The 15669-nt window shown below is 42.7% G+C and overlaps 1 protein-coding gene and 1 long non-coding RNA gene across 3 annotated transcripts in view; one reads left to right on the top strand and one right to left on the bottom strand.

The window, feature by feature from the left end:
* Nucleotides 1-1802: 1802 nt before the first annotated feature.
* On the bottom strand, nucleotides 1803-5830 carry LOC138102824 (uncharacterized). 2 transcript variants are annotated; one of them, XR_011147563.1, is made up of 3 exons: nucleotides 5663-5830; nucleotides 5088-5545; nucleotides 1803-3136 (listed from the first exon to the last, which is right to left on the bottom strand). It is a non-coding gene; the product is annotated as an uncharacterized lncRNA (long non-coding RNA). The 2 variants fall into 2 exon arrangements; XR_011147562.1 differs by having other exon boundaries at nucleotides 5088-5830.
* Nucleotides 5831-5984: 154 nt separating this feature from the next.
* LOC138102822 (E3 ubiquitin-protein ligase KCMF1-like) overlaps nucleotides 5985-15669 on the top strand; it is a 156606-nt gene continuing 146921 nt past the window's right edge. Inside the window, exon 1 of the mRNA XM_069000587.1 lies at nucleotides 5985-6245. Coding sequence (XP_068856688.1) covers nucleotides 6230-6245 — 16 coding nt within the window. The 5' untranslated portion in view covers nucleotides 5985-6229. The remainder of the gene's footprint in view (nucleotides 6246-15669) is intronic.

Genomic DNA, 15669 nt, shown 5'->3' with positions numbered 1-15669 from the left:
GCCTTTGTTTCCCACTTTTTTTTTTTTAAAAACAATTCGGACCCCACCCCCTCTTTCCCCTTTCCTCTCCTAGAATACAGAAGTTCCCTCCTCTTAATACAATATGCCTCCTTCCAGAAAATAAAGTTATATTTCAGGGTTTAAAATTTCTATCACATACATTTTCATTCATTCTCAGTCACTCCTTTTTATTGTTCCAATATCTCTTTCTCAAGCACTATCAGTCACAACCACACAAGATTAAGGTACCTTTTAATTTCAAATTGTTGGCTAATATTCACCCATGGGCCCAATGTTCAAGGTTTCTTGGATTAATCCTCAATTTAGCAGAATTAAGCCCAAATTTCTTGGATCCAATCCTCAATTCGACAGTCTCAAAACCCAAATCTCTTGGATTAATCCTCAATTTAGCAGAATTAAGCCTGGATTTCTGGGATTTTAATCCTCAATCCGGCAGTCTCAAAACCCAAATCTCTTGGATCCAATCCTCAACTTGGCAGAATTGAGCCTGAATCTCTTGGATTCAACCCTCAATTCAGCAGTCTTAAAACCCAAATTTCTTGGATTCAATCCTCAACTTGGCAGAATTAAACCCGGATTTCTTGGATTTTAATCCTCAATCCGGCAGTCTCAAAACCCAAATCTCTTGGATTCAATCCTCAACCTGGCAAATCTTCAGGGGCTCTCTTACTATTTGTCTCGTTTCCACGTGGTTTGTACAAGGAAACTCTTGACTCCCTTTCTTCAAGGGATCTAATCCCTCCCCTGAAACCCAGTCCCAGTTAAACCGGAGGTTCTTTCACTCCTTTTATCTTTCACTTTGCCTCTTTAGTGACTGCTTCCATCACAGGAGAGCAGAAATGCAGTCTCAGAAGATCCTCATTAGCTTTGCAGGTCTGGGGGGTAACCAGCCCGCGTCTCATACACACATTTTCATCCCCCGTATCCGCTCCCCCCCAAGAAAAAGAGGAAAGAAAAAAATACTCACCTTTCTCTGAGTCTTCGTGCACAAGATTTTTATGTGCTTAACTACCGCGGTATCTTGGGGACCTTTTCTTTCCATTCTTTTTGCTTTATTGTCTCCTCTTTCATCCTCTGGGTGTTTGACCTGCTAACCCCCTGACCCACACCAGGAAACACAAAGCGAGGCCGCCAAAAGCGGGCAGGGGCGCCCCCCCGCTCTGGGCTCCCATGGAGATCTCAGAGGCGAGGTCTTTTTCCTGTACGGGCCACCAATTGTAAAAAATGAGGTTCACTCTTTATAAAATTAAAAAAAAAGTTTACTAAAAGGGACAATTAGGAGACAATAGCAAAAAGGGTACTATGGCCGGGTGCTTTGGCAGAGAGCCAAAGGCCCATCTCTACATCCAAAAGATCGTCTTTAAAAGTACATGTCTTATTGCATATTCATCACAATCATGCATGATTCATAAAGTCTTTGGAGTTTCTATGTATCATCCCATCAGCCTTATCTTCCTCCTTGGCTCCATTCTGTCTCTGCTGCCTCCATAAATTCTTCTCTCTGGTTTCTGGTTTTTCTTCTTCTCTGATAAGATACTCCAGGAATGTGAAGACTTTCTCTGCCTATCTTTTCTAAATTGACTACATAAACAATAGACATTGTATATCATGTAATATATTACAGAACCTAGGTAAAGTTTTTCTAACATTATGTAACATGCGAAAAGCCAACATCACAATACATTCATAACACTAATGATATGTTGTAATTGTGACGCTGGGTGGAATGACTTTTAAAATGTAACCGTTGAAAAGCGGAAAGAACTCCACTACTAAATAAGTAGTACAGTAGGTATGCTTTATTCCAGCGCTGGGACGCACGGGGGATCGCTCCTCCAAAATCATGCGTGCCGACAGCTGCATTCAGCTCGGTATTTATCGGGTTACAAGTTCCATATTCATTAAGTTTCCTAACAAACTTACACATATTCATCACCTAGCCCCACCCAGCCTCGCTTCATATTATAATGAACTCAAAAGTCATTTACATCCGCGTAGCACTTGCGCAGTGTTGTTTGGTGGTTGTGGTAGGGGTCTTCCAAGGGTCTCTTGATGAAGTCTGGGGAGTCATCCTCATCCTGAACTTTTCACCTTTCTTTCCTGCGCATGCTCTTTTATACCTTTGGCCTGGGTTTAAGCTTTGAGACTGGTTTGAGCTAGTTTTGGGATGAGGCAGGATGTCTGTCTGAGACTCCCGCTGGTCTTATCAGTGGTCTCTTATCTTTTCTTCCTGCTCTGGTATGCTGACCAAGCTAGATGTATTGTTCCTGACAAATGAATTCTTCTGCTCCCCTTCCCCCTGATTCACCGTAGGCTAAAGAAGAGCGAGTGAATTTGTGGTGGAGTGATCCCCTTCACTCCCGGCACTGAATAAACAAATACCTGCTCTATAGCCATCTGACTATAGAGTTTCATTTTCTTGCCTAGTTTTGGGCATCATGACATAAAGGTAAAGCAGTGAGTTCTCATGTAAACATCTTTTCCGTTTGACAGTAGAAATAAACAGACTTGTTTTCTTGTAAGAAAACCCTATAAAGAGCTCTAATGACCAAAATGGGGTAACCCTTGTTTTGGTTTAGAGACAAATTTAGGAGAAAACTCTCTAGAATGAGTGTTTCCTTTGAAAAAAAAGGGCTTCAGGAACCCCTTTCTGCCAATAAGAATATGAATACCAGTGGATGAAAGTGGAAAAAAAAACCCCAACTGTTTATTGACAAACAAAATGCCTGCATGTAACAGGAAAAACATCAGTAAATGCTAGATACTGAACCGTCAGAACCTTACCCCCACACACACCCACAGCAGAACAAAAAGACCCCAAAATGCCAGGGGAAGAAACAAACCGACTGGCCACGTGGCAGGGGGAACAAAATGGCACTCAGCTTTTGTCTCAGGGAAGGAAAAAAGGTTCACGCAGCAGCTCGGGCAAAACAGATGGGAACCTGTTGAATCTCTGGCATTGTTTTTCTCCTCACAGCAGATGAAGCTGGTGTATTTTGGTGTCCTTTCTCTAGTTGGTTCAGCTTTTCCTGAGGTCTGGGGCTGGGTGGAGTGTTCCTCGCAGGTCCTGGTCAACCGTCTCCCAGCGATTGTCTGATCTTGGACCAAAAGCAAGCTGAACAGTTCAATAAAAAAAAACAAAAGCCACTGAAGGATTGCTGCTGCAGTCTCTCCAGGCCAGGGAAAGAGGAAAAAGAAACTTCTTGCTTAAGCTAACAAAAAACCAAGCTAGCTAAGCAACAAACCATCCACCCCACACTGAGCACACCCGGGAGTGAGGCTTTGAATAAAACCCGTGCAAGAAGCCCCAAGGCTTCTCCCTCTCCCGGACCTACCTTAAAGCTACAGCTACCATTTATGGGCAAAAAGCAGACGATCAGGAATAGAGTATCATCATAAAATCACCCAAGACAACTTTCTACAGACAGGGTTTGCACAGTGTGCTGCTCCCTGATCAGAGGCCCATTCAATGCTGCACAACTCAGGGTTCCCACTGTATGAAGGGACATAACATTATCTATACTATCTTCTCCCTCTTTATAGTTTTAGCTCTAATAAATAGCATTTTAAATGATACATTACAGAATCTAAGTGCTTTTCTTGCCAGCATCATCATGAACCGGCACCTCCTGGTGCAAAACACCCTCTTCCCTCTCTACTTCCAAATCCCTATCCCCTCAATCCCCTTCTCCCCTCTCCCCCATCCCTCCCTCTTTGCACCTCACCACATTCTCTCCCCTTTATCCCCAACACTCCTTTTCCTTTACCCCTCCCCTCTTCACCACAACCCCCTCTCGCCCTTCTCTTCAACCCCACACCCTGTGCCTCTTCCCCTCTCCCTCCCCTCTTACCTTCTCTCCATTCTTCCCTCCTCTCACTTCCTGTCCACCTTCCAACTTCTCCCCATTTTCCCCATTTCCCTCTTCCTCTTAGCCCTCTCCCCATCCCCTTTTCCTTCCCCCAATCACCCCTCCTCTATCTGATCGATTCTTCACCCTCCCATGATAGGTGGTTTAGAATCATAGAATTATTAAGATTGGAAAAAGCCTTTAAGATCATCAGGTCCACCTGTCAATCCAGCACCACCACCATGTTCACCACTAAACCCATGTCCTTAAATGCCATATCCACATGTTTTTTGAATGCTTCCAGGGATGGTGACTCCACCACTTCCCTGGGCAGCCTGTTCCAATGTTTTACAATCCTTTCTGTGAATTTTTTTCCCCTAATATCTAATCTAAACCTCCCCTGGTGCAACTTGGGGCCATTTCCTCTCATTTTGTCACTTGTTACCTGGGAGAAGAGACCAACCCTCCACCTGGCTACAACCTCCTTTCAGGTAGTTGAAGAGAGCAATAAGGTTTCCCTCAAGCCTCCTTTTCTCCAGGCTGAACAACTCCAGCTTCCTCAGCCAGTCCTCATAAGACTTGTGGTCCAGACCCTTCACCAGCTTCATTGCCCTTCTCTGGACATGGTCCAACACCTCAATGTCTTTCTTGTAGAGAGAGGCCCAAAACCGAACACAGTACTTGAGGTGTGGCCTCACCAGTGTGGAGTACAAATGGACAATCACTTCCCTGGTCCTGCCGGCCACACTATTTCTGATACAAGCCAGGATGCCATTGGCCTTCTTGGCCACCTGGGCACACCCTGGCTCATGTTCAGTTGGCTGTCAACCAGCACCTCTAGGTCCTTTGCAGCCAGACAGTTTTCCAGCCACTCATCCCATTTTACCTTTACAATTTCTTTTCTAGACTAATGTCTTTTTGCAAAAGAAAAAAAGTTGTGGCTCCCCCTCCCCATTCTGAAACACACATCCCTATCCTTTGTAGCCTAACACTAGTAAGAGGCAGAGTGGAAAAAAATGCACAGAAAAGTATGGGAATATCCCACTAAAATTTCTTAGTTCACTTATGACAAATCAGTATGTTACTGTGGCCACAAGGTCACCCACTCTTCACCTCTCAGCACTTTGCAGCCTAAGCAGAAATACTGAAAATTATCAAGACTAGGTAAAACCCACACATGTGCAATACGGTACCTGTTGCAGGCAGGCCGGCATTTACCTTTTTCAGCTGATTGAGAAGTTACCCGAGCACCCTCAGTTTCAGGAGTCGAGCACCCTCAGTTTCAGGAGTCGGGCAGCCAGGACGGGGCAGGAAGCATCAGGGCATGTATCACTGCTCGCTGCACCTCCCCAAATGACAGAGAGGGCTTTGCAAGCCATACTGGAAAGGAGAGGGAATGGGAAGTAGTATGAACCACCTCGCTGAGCTTATCCCCTTCCTCAAGGCTGCCGTCGGGTTGCTGCCATTTCTCGCTCTCTGGCGTCTTTACTAGGGGACGAGGGAGATCTCCGTGCACCCGCAGAGGCGCAGCCCCACCACTACAGCGGTGTGTTCTACGACAGGGACAAGCAGGGGGGCTCTTCTGTCTGCCTCCCGCGGCACATGGGCAATTGTCAGAGGCCAAAATGGTGAAGGAGGCTGTGTCTCTGGTGAATACCAGGAGAAAGAAGTCTCTCCTAATTTAGAGGAAGAAGGGGAGAGACCCATCCAGTTACACGTAAGCTACGCTCAACTCCGCGGCTTTCTCTGTGCTGGGTGGTCCCGATCCTCCTTTCTATTGGCTGCGTACTTACTCTTCCTTCCTGTTTGCAGTAGCAGTGGCTATCAGACAGAGAAGGAATAAAGAAAAAAGAGAGAAAGAATTGAAAAACCCAAACAAACAGGTAGAGAAGGAAAGAAACTGAGAGACCTTGATCTTAGGGCGGGAAAGAGCTGAGGGGTGCGAGCAGTGTTTTTACAGTAACAACAGAAGAAGGAATAGAGGCGGGAACTCAGGAAGCGGGGTGTGGATTAAAGCGGCGGAAGAGGAAGAGGGGCCCACGATTCACTGTATCGTGGCGCCTGGGAAGTCACTGCTGGTGGATCCGCCCCCCCGGAGGGAGGGAGGAAGAGAGAGAGGGAGGTGGAGAGACACAGACAGGCCGGCCGGCCGGCTGGCTGGCTGAGGCCGTTGAAACAAATATCTTTTGGCTTCCCGCCCCCCCCCCCCCCCCTTCCCCCATTTCTTTCCCTTTTTTGCTGCTTGTTCGCTTTGCGTTTGGGGGTCAGTGCGTAAGGCGGAAGAGACCTGGCCTAAAGCAACGCCTGAGCAGCCCAGCGGGAGCCTAGGGACAGGCCTGGGCAGCAGCCTCAAGATTAGGATGTCCCGACATGAAGGTGAGAGACCTAAGACCGCGGTGGGGGGGAGGGAGGGATGTCCTTGAGCCCTGTACGGCCTCGCTTGCCGCTGTGTGAGGTGGGTCAACATGGCGGCACCGTCGCTGAGAGCGAGGCCTGTGGAGTCGGTCGCGAAAAGTGGCCATGGTGGGAGGAGGAAGGCGGCGGCCAAGCATAGCTTTGTAATGTTGCGGGAGGGGATGCCGTGGTAGTGTACTTTATGGGTAGGCTCTGAGTCCTTTTTCTGTCGCCACTAAGCACACATGCCAGGCCTGTGCTTGCTGAGGTTGAAGGGCCTACTGCAGCTTGAAGCGGGCCTGGTCTCTGCCACTGCTCACTGGCCTGCGACTTGGGCCTTGCCTCGCCCCGGACAAGGAGTGTGTCCGAGGCAGATAACAGAGGGTAGGAGACAGGAGAGCTGTTTATTTTCACTTCTCTTACTTTTACCTCACTGTTTAAAAGATGAGCCTGAGAGGTGGGCCTGAAGGAATCTGTTTTGGGGGAAAGGAGGAAGGTGTGTGGGGGATGGGCATCAGAGTGGCTTGCTGATGTGCCCTGGGAGTTCTGAATGGCATGATGTGAAGGGAGAAGGAGTGCATAAGAAGAGGAGGTGGGCTTGGCATGATATGCTCCCTGTGAGGGGAAGTAGCCTCACGTTTCTTAGGGTATGGAGGAGGAGGAAAAGGGATTGTGGGGTATAAGGCTCGGGGAGAGCAGTGCTTGGCGGGAGGCGACGCAAGAAGGGTGGCCTGGCATCTAGGAGAAGTGGATTGGGGTGTGGTCTACTTGGGTATAATGAAGATGGGGAAGGGGGTTGCATGGCAGGTGTAGAAGGAATTTATGCAGGTAATTGGCTGTGGTGTTGGGATTGGGAGAGTTTGCCTTGTTCAGGTGTAGTTTGTATTTTGGTAGCTTTGGCAGGTTGAGGAGTAATATATTCTTTTCAAGTTTTATCTTTAAAAGGAGGAAACATGCCAATCTAGTAGCATCTTTTGTAGAGGTCATAATCTATGTATTTTGTGTGTTTGTCTTTGTTCTTTTTTTTTTGTGGATTTTTCTTTGGTTTGGTTAGGTTTTTTTTTGCTTTGGGTATATGAAGGGTATAGTTAAGGATTAATTAAAAAAGTGAGGAGAATGGAGAGAAAAATGAAAGAAGGGAATTTATGTAGGGAGGAGTTATTTGTAAATAAATTTGCTTGGTTTTCTACCCCTTTTTACTGGTAATTGCACTAATAAAAAATATTATGTAGAAGTTCTACCTTATATCTTGAAAGGATAATTTTTGCCTTTGTTAGGAACTAAATTTAGCACCTGTCTCCACACATAATTTTGATTCTCCTAGAGCTGTGAGAATAATCTTTTTAAAAGGAATTGAGATATCTTTATTTAATCTTGATGTTTTGAAAGCAATGTGCTGGAAGACTCCAATTTTTGGGAGTAACACTGACTTCTAGATGGAGGATTGGTATGATGGCTATTTGGTGTATAGCTAGAGCATTTTGTTAGTGTGCCTGCTTGCCTAAGACCAGACTTGCCCAAATCTACTAACCCTTTTTTCTAGTAAAGGTACCAAATCCTCTTGTTTCTTTTCTGATTAAGATGTGGTGTATTGTGTGTATTTATTGTTTGTTTTTGGTGGTTTTGTTAGGTTTTTTTTGTTTTGGTTTTTTTTTTGTTTTGTGTTTTTGTTTTTTTGCTGCTGTTTGTTGTTTTTGGGTTTTTTTTTCCAAAGAGTGTGTGAGGGGGTTGTTGGAGATAATGCAGATAATGAGGCAAATGTGAAAAACAAGAAGTAAAATAAGGGTTACTGAAAAGGTTTTGTGGCTTTGTTGGAAAAAGTACTCTGTAAACTGCTTCTGTGATAGATATCCATGGTATGTGATTTAAAGCAGGGTAGTAGGATGCAGACTTGTTAGATTACACTGGTTAAAGCCACAAAAGTAGTATGATGTGTTGCAATGTTTTATTAAAAGAGAATTTCAAAAAACATGTTCCTGATTGATAGAGGTTATGTTTTGATTTTTTTCTGGTGTATGTTTTGTTTGTAGTGAGGGGAATAATGTTTTCCTTAGTCTTATCAGCAGAAATTTAAATATGGAAATAATGTTAAGCATGGTTTTGTTAAAAATTGGAAATAGGTATATCGGTGTCCTTTGAAGTTGCAGATTTTTAAAAATGAAAATAGTTATCTTCTAATAAACTGTTGATGGTAATGTTACATTGTTGACATAAGTATCCTTCTATATTAGGAAGGAAAAACTTCAAAGCTGAAAAGATAAAGCTGCAGCAACAGTTGTACTTTTGTGATAGATTTTATAGGAACTTGGTTTGTCTTGAGTTTTCTTAATGCTTTTCTTTATTCTTAATTTAACACGTTAATTTTATATTCATTATAAGGTTAGGATAAGTTGCCTTGATATAGGGTCTGTGGTTGGCTGAAAGTTCTCAATCTGTAAGATGATGGAAGTTGTTCTTGCAAGGATAAGGTATAGGAGAAAAGTGAGCTTCAGACGTGTTAATAAATTGTATCACTGCTCTGTGTTTTTTTTTTTTTTTTTGTCAAAATGGCTTGGTTTTGCCAGAATCACTTTTGTAATGGGAAAGGGTGTATTTGAAAAGATAAATGCTGGAGAACTTGGAATTCCAATGTCTCAGGCCTCTTAAATAAGTATCTGATGGAGGTATAAGCTTACTTTTAATCAGGGTCTCTTGGTGCTTTCTTTACTTTGTGGAGAGAAATTAAGTCCTGTTGTGATAAGAAGTTGGTTGGGAGACAGGAAAAGAGAAAGTAAATTTAACTGTTGACCTTTTGCCATTGACTGCTACGTACCTTCCAAAGTGGAATGGGTATAGAACTGGAGAAATTATCCAGAGTGGAGGATGTGAGGGAGGAGAATAGTGGGATAGAAATGTTTGCAAATAGGACAGTTATTTGAGCTGGAGTGATTAGAAGGTCTTCCAAGAAACTTTAGAAAGAGCTAATGCTCAATAATGAGTGACACAAGGTGAACGAAATTAACTTGTGTTGAGAGGAAAAGCAATATGGAAAAACTAACTTTTTGTGTACCTTAGTGTTTACTTCACTGGTATCAACTTGGGAAAGGTTGTGGGGTATCAGTGTAGATAATCATGCTTGTTTTTACTGCTACTGTGTTTGATAGTGAGATATGAAAAATGTTACTGCATTCAAGAAGCTGTTCAGAACAGCAAGGTTGTCAAGTTGAGTACTCAGGATTTGGGATGTGCCAGAACTAGATTGCACAGAGATTGCCTAATTCAGCCCTCTTTGAACACATGCACTGTGAAATTAAATAGCCACATATTATCTTTGTTCTACTCTGCTTTGTCAAGAGTGTAAAGGGAAGGAGGCTGTTGTATGTAGGGGAGGACCAGATGAGACATTATAGAAAGAAAGTATTTCTGAGAGTTCAGAAGTGAGTACAAGCAGTTGCTTGACTCATACCTTTTACAGTCTTTGGTTCAAGGTTGGAGCCCTTTTTGAAGATGTCAAAGTACCTTGAGGGTTTTATTCGAGTGATTAGGTTTGTTCTTTCTTCGTGGCTTGCTTGATTGCAGCACTTTTTATATTCATGAATAACCTGTGTGATGGCCTCCATGGTCAGGTCCACCCCTTGATCACGAGCCCATCTGTATGTTGCATCCCTTCCTAGATGTCCTGATGTTTCATGGGCCCATCGGGCTATAAATAGCTCACCCTTCCACTCCCAGTCCAAGTCTACCTGAGCTATTTCAGTCTTGGCAGCCTTATCTATCTGATCATTGTTTTGATGTTCTTCAGTGGCATGACTTTTGGGCATGTGAGCATCTACATGACGTACCTTCGGAGTCACGTTTTCTACCCATGCAGTGATGTCCTGCCACGATGCAGGAGCCCAGATGGGTTTGCCTCTGTGTTGCCAATTGGTATTCTTCCATTTCTGTAGCCACCCCCATAGAGCATTAGCCACCATCCAGGAGTCAGTATAGAGTGCAGGCCACTTTTCTCTCTCAGCAATCTCTAGGGCAATTTGGATGGCTTTCACTTCTGCAAACTGACTTGACTTTATCATAGGTGCCTTATAAGTAAAGGCTATTCTTAAAGTAGTTCTGTGACCCTCATGGGTCAAACTAGTTATTGGTAGGTGTTGCTATAGACATTTCAGATAGCTGCCTGAAGGAATGGGATCTTAAGAGCACAAATTATTAGGCATAGCGCATGGCATCATATTGAAGAAATTTTATTTAAATGGTGTTTTCACATATATGGGTGGGCTTTATACTATGTAATGGTGTGAGAGTTACTCTTTTTGTTTTTTGTATCCTGGAAGCAGGAATGATTTAAGCAGTGTGACCAGAAACCTGAATAAGGAGCTCATCTCTGATAGGATTGTTGAGAATCATATGTAAAAATATGACAGTCTATTCAGGAATTAAAAAGCCCCAACACAGCAGTTTGAAATAATAATTGGTTGGGGGTACAGAACCCAATAATTCGTTGGGGGGTGCTATGATGGATGTTTTCTGAGTAACTGTATCAGATGAGCAGCTAATGGCTTCTGTTTGTGATGCTTGTATTGAATTTCATGTTAAACTTGCTCAAAACACATTCCCTTTCCTCAAATGTTCTTTGCTAATTAATGCTTTTGAAAACAATGGATTTTTTTTAACTCTGTAGAATAATGAGTTAAACCTCTATAAACTGCAAGAAGCTGCCTGCATTCCTTTTTGTGACAGTAAGGACTTGAGTCTCAGCTGTTTCATGCAGTTATAGTAGTCTATACTGCTTTTGTTTCTTTTGGCTCAAATGAGGCAATACCTTTGAATCATTAGATTTGTATAGTTCAATAAAAAATAAATTAAAAGTTCAGGAGGTTAGAGAAGTTGCATATAAACAGTAGGGTTGGGAATCCTTTTGTTTTCTACCCGTGGTTGTGCTAAGGCCTCTGCAAATGGTGCAGAAGAAAAGCAGACCTGTTCGTAGGCTCTAACTTGAAGAAGCTTGAACTATTTTTGTAAAATACATTCTGTGGTCAATATTACAACTGCTACACTAGGGCCTTTGCTTTACCATACCACTCTTTGACAGGCTAATGCAGGATTAAAAAAGTTTTGGACATCTGTTGGTATTGTCAGGAGGCTGGTATGTATCACGGTGTCCCGCAGTGGTAGGGAGGAGAAGAGAGATCCAACAGGCAGGAATTGTCCAGCCAGATTCCTTTATTTAATTATTTTACAAACTCTTTTATAGACTTTTCTTCATAGTCTAATTGGTCAAAGGATCAGCCACCCCTTGGGGTGATTGGCTAAAATCCTAAAACATCCATTGTCCAAATATTTTTCTACTGTGCTATAAACAAAGCTTTTTAAGGTCGCAGGTGTTCATAGCTTATAGAACTCTACTAATATCTTCCTTGAGAGAGAAAAATATCTCACGGGACTGGAAAGAAGCAAGAGAAATTCTTGCTAGCAGCATATTGTATCCACAGGTATGAGGTGCTGAGCTATTTCTGAATGAGTGTTCTGCAAAGCAACATTACCAATGCTGTAAGGTGGTTACTGCTATGGCATGTGTGGCAGTACATAGGAGGAAAGCAATTCATGCTTAGGATCTCCTGCAGGAGCCAGCATGAGCTAAGATGTTAAAAAGTTTCTTTAAAGTAGTACTAGGTATATGCAAGTTCTGTGTTACAGGTAGACTTACTCTATAGGCTAGAGCGCCTTTCCAAATGCTACCTTCTTAAAAATTGCTCTGAAATGAATTTATGGACTATCAACATTGTGTATGTGTATACATAATTTCTTAGGCTAGAGAACTGTGCTGTCTTGATGTGGTAAAACAGTAGGGTGATAGAGTGGTATGTTTCTGTCATGTATTCTTAAAAGGAAACATGAGAATACGGCACATGGGTGAGACTATCTTACATGCAGCATCAAATCAAAGAATACTTTGGGTTGGAAAGGATCTTTAAACTTAAAGATCACGTAGCCCAACTCCCCTGCCATGGGCAGGGACATCTTTCACTAGATCAGGCTGCTCAAAGCTTCATCCAGTCTGACCCTGAACACTTCCAAGGATGGAGCAACCTTCCAACTTCTCTGGGCAACCTGTTCCAGTGTCTCACCACCTGCTTTCAGTTCAAAACTGTTGCTCCTTGTTGTGTCACTACAAGCCTTGGTAAAAGTCTCTTTAAGTCCCCTTTAACTATTGAAAGACCATGATAAAGTCTATCCCAACTCTCAGCCTTTCTTCATAGGAGAGGTGTTTCAGCCCTCTGAACACTTTTGTGGCCCTCTTGGACCTGCTCTAACAGTTGCATGTCTATCTTTTACTGGGGACCCCAGAGCTGGACACAGTACTCCAGGTGGGGTCTCACAAGAGCAGAGGGGGAGAATCATTTCCCTTAACCCACTGGCCAAGCTTCTTTTGATGCAGCCCAGGATACAGTTAACTGGCTTTTTGAGCTGTAAGCACATGCTACTAGCTCATGTCCAATTTTTTATCCACTAGTACCCTCAACTCCTCTGCAGTACTGCTCTCAATCCATTTATTTCCCAGCCTGTATTGATCCTGGGGATTGCCCTGACCCAGGTACAGGACCTTGCATTTGGCCTTGTTGGACTTCGTGAGGATTCCATAGGCCAACTCCTCAAGCCTCTCAAGGTCCCTCTGGATGGCATCCCTTCCCTCTAGGGAATCAACTGCACCACTCAGATTGGTGTAATCTGTAAACTTGCTGAGGGTGCACTCAGTCCCAGTATCAATGTTATTAATGAAGATATTAAACAATATTGGTCCCAATAAAGATCCCTGAGAGAAGCCACTTGTTACTGTTTTCCACTTGGATATTGAGTCACATTTTATGTGCATCTCATGTTTTTAAAGAAGGTGCTAACTACTGGAGGTCCATTTCTTGTGAGGGTGAGCATTTCCTCACAGGCATTTGATGATTTCAGATTGCTCATAAATCTACTGAGCAAAAATGAGTCTTTTGAATGGCTGTTGTGGTTTAGGAATGGTACTCCCCAATTTAGTACTCCCACTAAAACCACGCTGCTGCTTGCTAGCCCCTCTCTTTTCCCCTGCCTCCTGGAGGTGGCTGGAGGGGAGAATTGGCAGTACAAAAGGCAAAGATCATGGGTTGAAATAAGAACAATTTACTGGAAACAGCAATGAGATAAGAAAGGAACAGTAACAATACTAATAACAAAAGTATACAAAAGAGAGAGTGATTCACATGCAAAAATAAAAAAAAAGAGCTTACCATGGAGCTCAAGACAATAAACAATGCCTGACAGCTTTCCCCACTGTTCTGGATTGGCCAAATTTAGAAATATATCTCTCGGAGAGAAGGCACAACCACCCCTCCCCCACCAGGTTCGGGAAAAATAAATTTTCCTCAAAGGAAAGTGAAAGAGATAAAAGCTATTTATTTAACAAACACACGAGAAAAGGATAATAATGCTAAATAATAAAATCTCTCGCTGTGGAGGAAAAACCTCGGAAAGTGTTAGAGTCCTCCCTTTGGTCTCCTCGAAGCTGGGGCTTGGCCCAGGGCCAGGCCCTCTGTACCCGGTGGAAAGTCCTCCCGATGTGCTCTGATGTTAAAGCAATCAAGCAGTCCAGTAGAAAAGGGAGAAAATCCGAAATTCCAGGGAAGGAAAAATTCAACTCTCAGTCTCTCTCTGGAGAAAAAGCAGCTGAACCACTGGGCAAAAAAACTGTCCTAGGAGCAGCAAGCCGGGTTCTTCTCCCCCCCCCCCCCCCGCCACATCTGGGAAACCAATTGCTATCTGTGTGTGACCTTGAACAAGCTGCAAACTGCTTTGAAAAAGTTTTGCTCAGTTTTTTCCTTCCCCCTCTCAGGCTCAGTTTAGAGGCATAGAAAGGCACAAAATTAATTTCTGGGCATAGGCAGCGATATGGGATACACATCATAAGGTCACCCCAAGACACCCACCAACACAGTTTTTTTGACTGGAAGGAAGGAACCCTTTCTCATTGGAAGGCTCTGGGTCCTGGCCACACCCCCTCCCAGCTACTGAAAAAAAAAAAAAAATTAACCCTGTCCTGGCCAAAACCAGGACAATGGCATTTGAATTAAGCTCAATAGAAAACAAGATAGAGCTTATAGACTAAGTTTTCTAAATTTAAAGTTGGAAGTGTTTGCTCTTCAGTGTTTCAGCTGTCATATCTCTTTCCCTGAGATACTTCTCTACTGTTACCTCATGGGTTTTTCTGTATTTTTAGCGTGTCCCCTCCGTTTATTATCTAGGTTTACTTCCCGAGCCTCTGATTTCCTTTCTACTTCCTAGTGGTCAATACATGTACAAACATACTATGTTTGCAGCAAGAAAATACTGGACCTTTCGTTTGAACTAATTTACAGCATTGTTTTTCCTCTTAGCTTTTATATGCAGATCAGAGACACATGCTTTTACTGTTTTGTGACATTACTGTGATTTCTGGACTGTTATTTTCATATCCTAGCTTCTATAGGCAGTTTTTACCATGTTGCTCAGTTTTGAACCTCAATCAAATCTATATTCTCTCCTGTTATTTATCAGAACTACTCAGTCTTATTTTGCTACCTAGCAGATTTTTAAGTCTAAAGTGATAACTTGTATCTCAGTTGTTATCCAATTTCTTTAGCTAAATATTAGATTTAAAAAATATTGCTTCTATGAATAACTGAACAAGACTAAAATATAGTGACTTAAAGATCAAGGCGAATCTTAGATAATTGTGATTTTTTTTTTTTTTAATGTGGCCATCATATAAAAGGCATAATTGACAGAGTAGGTGTTTCTTGATTTCTAGCTATATTTTAAATTTCCTAATTATCAATAATTTTGTAAGCTTTTCTAATAGACAGGTCACTGAAGTGATAATTGTCTTGGTGAAGATTTGTCAAACTTCTGTTACTATTGTTGACCCCTCAACCTGTTAAAATAATATTAAATAATATTATACTATTTTGTGCCTTTTCTTTTAGTAGTTGTACCTTGGGGTCTGAGTATACAGTTAGGAATCATGAGACCTGGATTTTGATGCTCTCTTTGCTTGTGTCTCAATCTATGGAGTGGGATACATGTGGGTTGATGCAATGATTTATTAACTACAATGTTGCGTCATATATTTCAATGTAATGGTATAATAAAGTTTGTATTTTCAGAAAGCTAGTTCAGCATTGTCCCGGTTTGAGACAAGTTCGGAGGAACATCCAAATTTGAACGTCCTCTGATAGAAGGCAGGTTACAACCATCCCTCCCCCACCAGGTTCGGGAAGAAAAAATTTCCTCAGAGGAAAGTGAAGGTAAAAAAACCTATTTATTTAACAAACACACGTGAAAAGAATAATAATGCTGAATAATAAAACCTCTCACTGTGGAGAGAAACCTGGGAAGATTTCAGAGTTCTTTCTGT

Source organism: Aphelocoma coerulescens (assembly GCF_041296385.1).
Source record: "Aphelocoma coerulescens isolate FSJ_1873_10779 chromosome W unlocalized genomic scaffold, UR_Acoe_1.0 ChrW_unloc_scaf_2, whole genome shotgun sequence".
NCBI classification, from domain to species: domain Eukaryota; kingdom Metazoa; phylum Chordata; class Aves; order Passeriformes; family Corvidae; genus Aphelocoma; species Aphelocoma coerulescens.
This window is presented reverse-complemented; position numbering and strand designations above follow the sequence as displayed.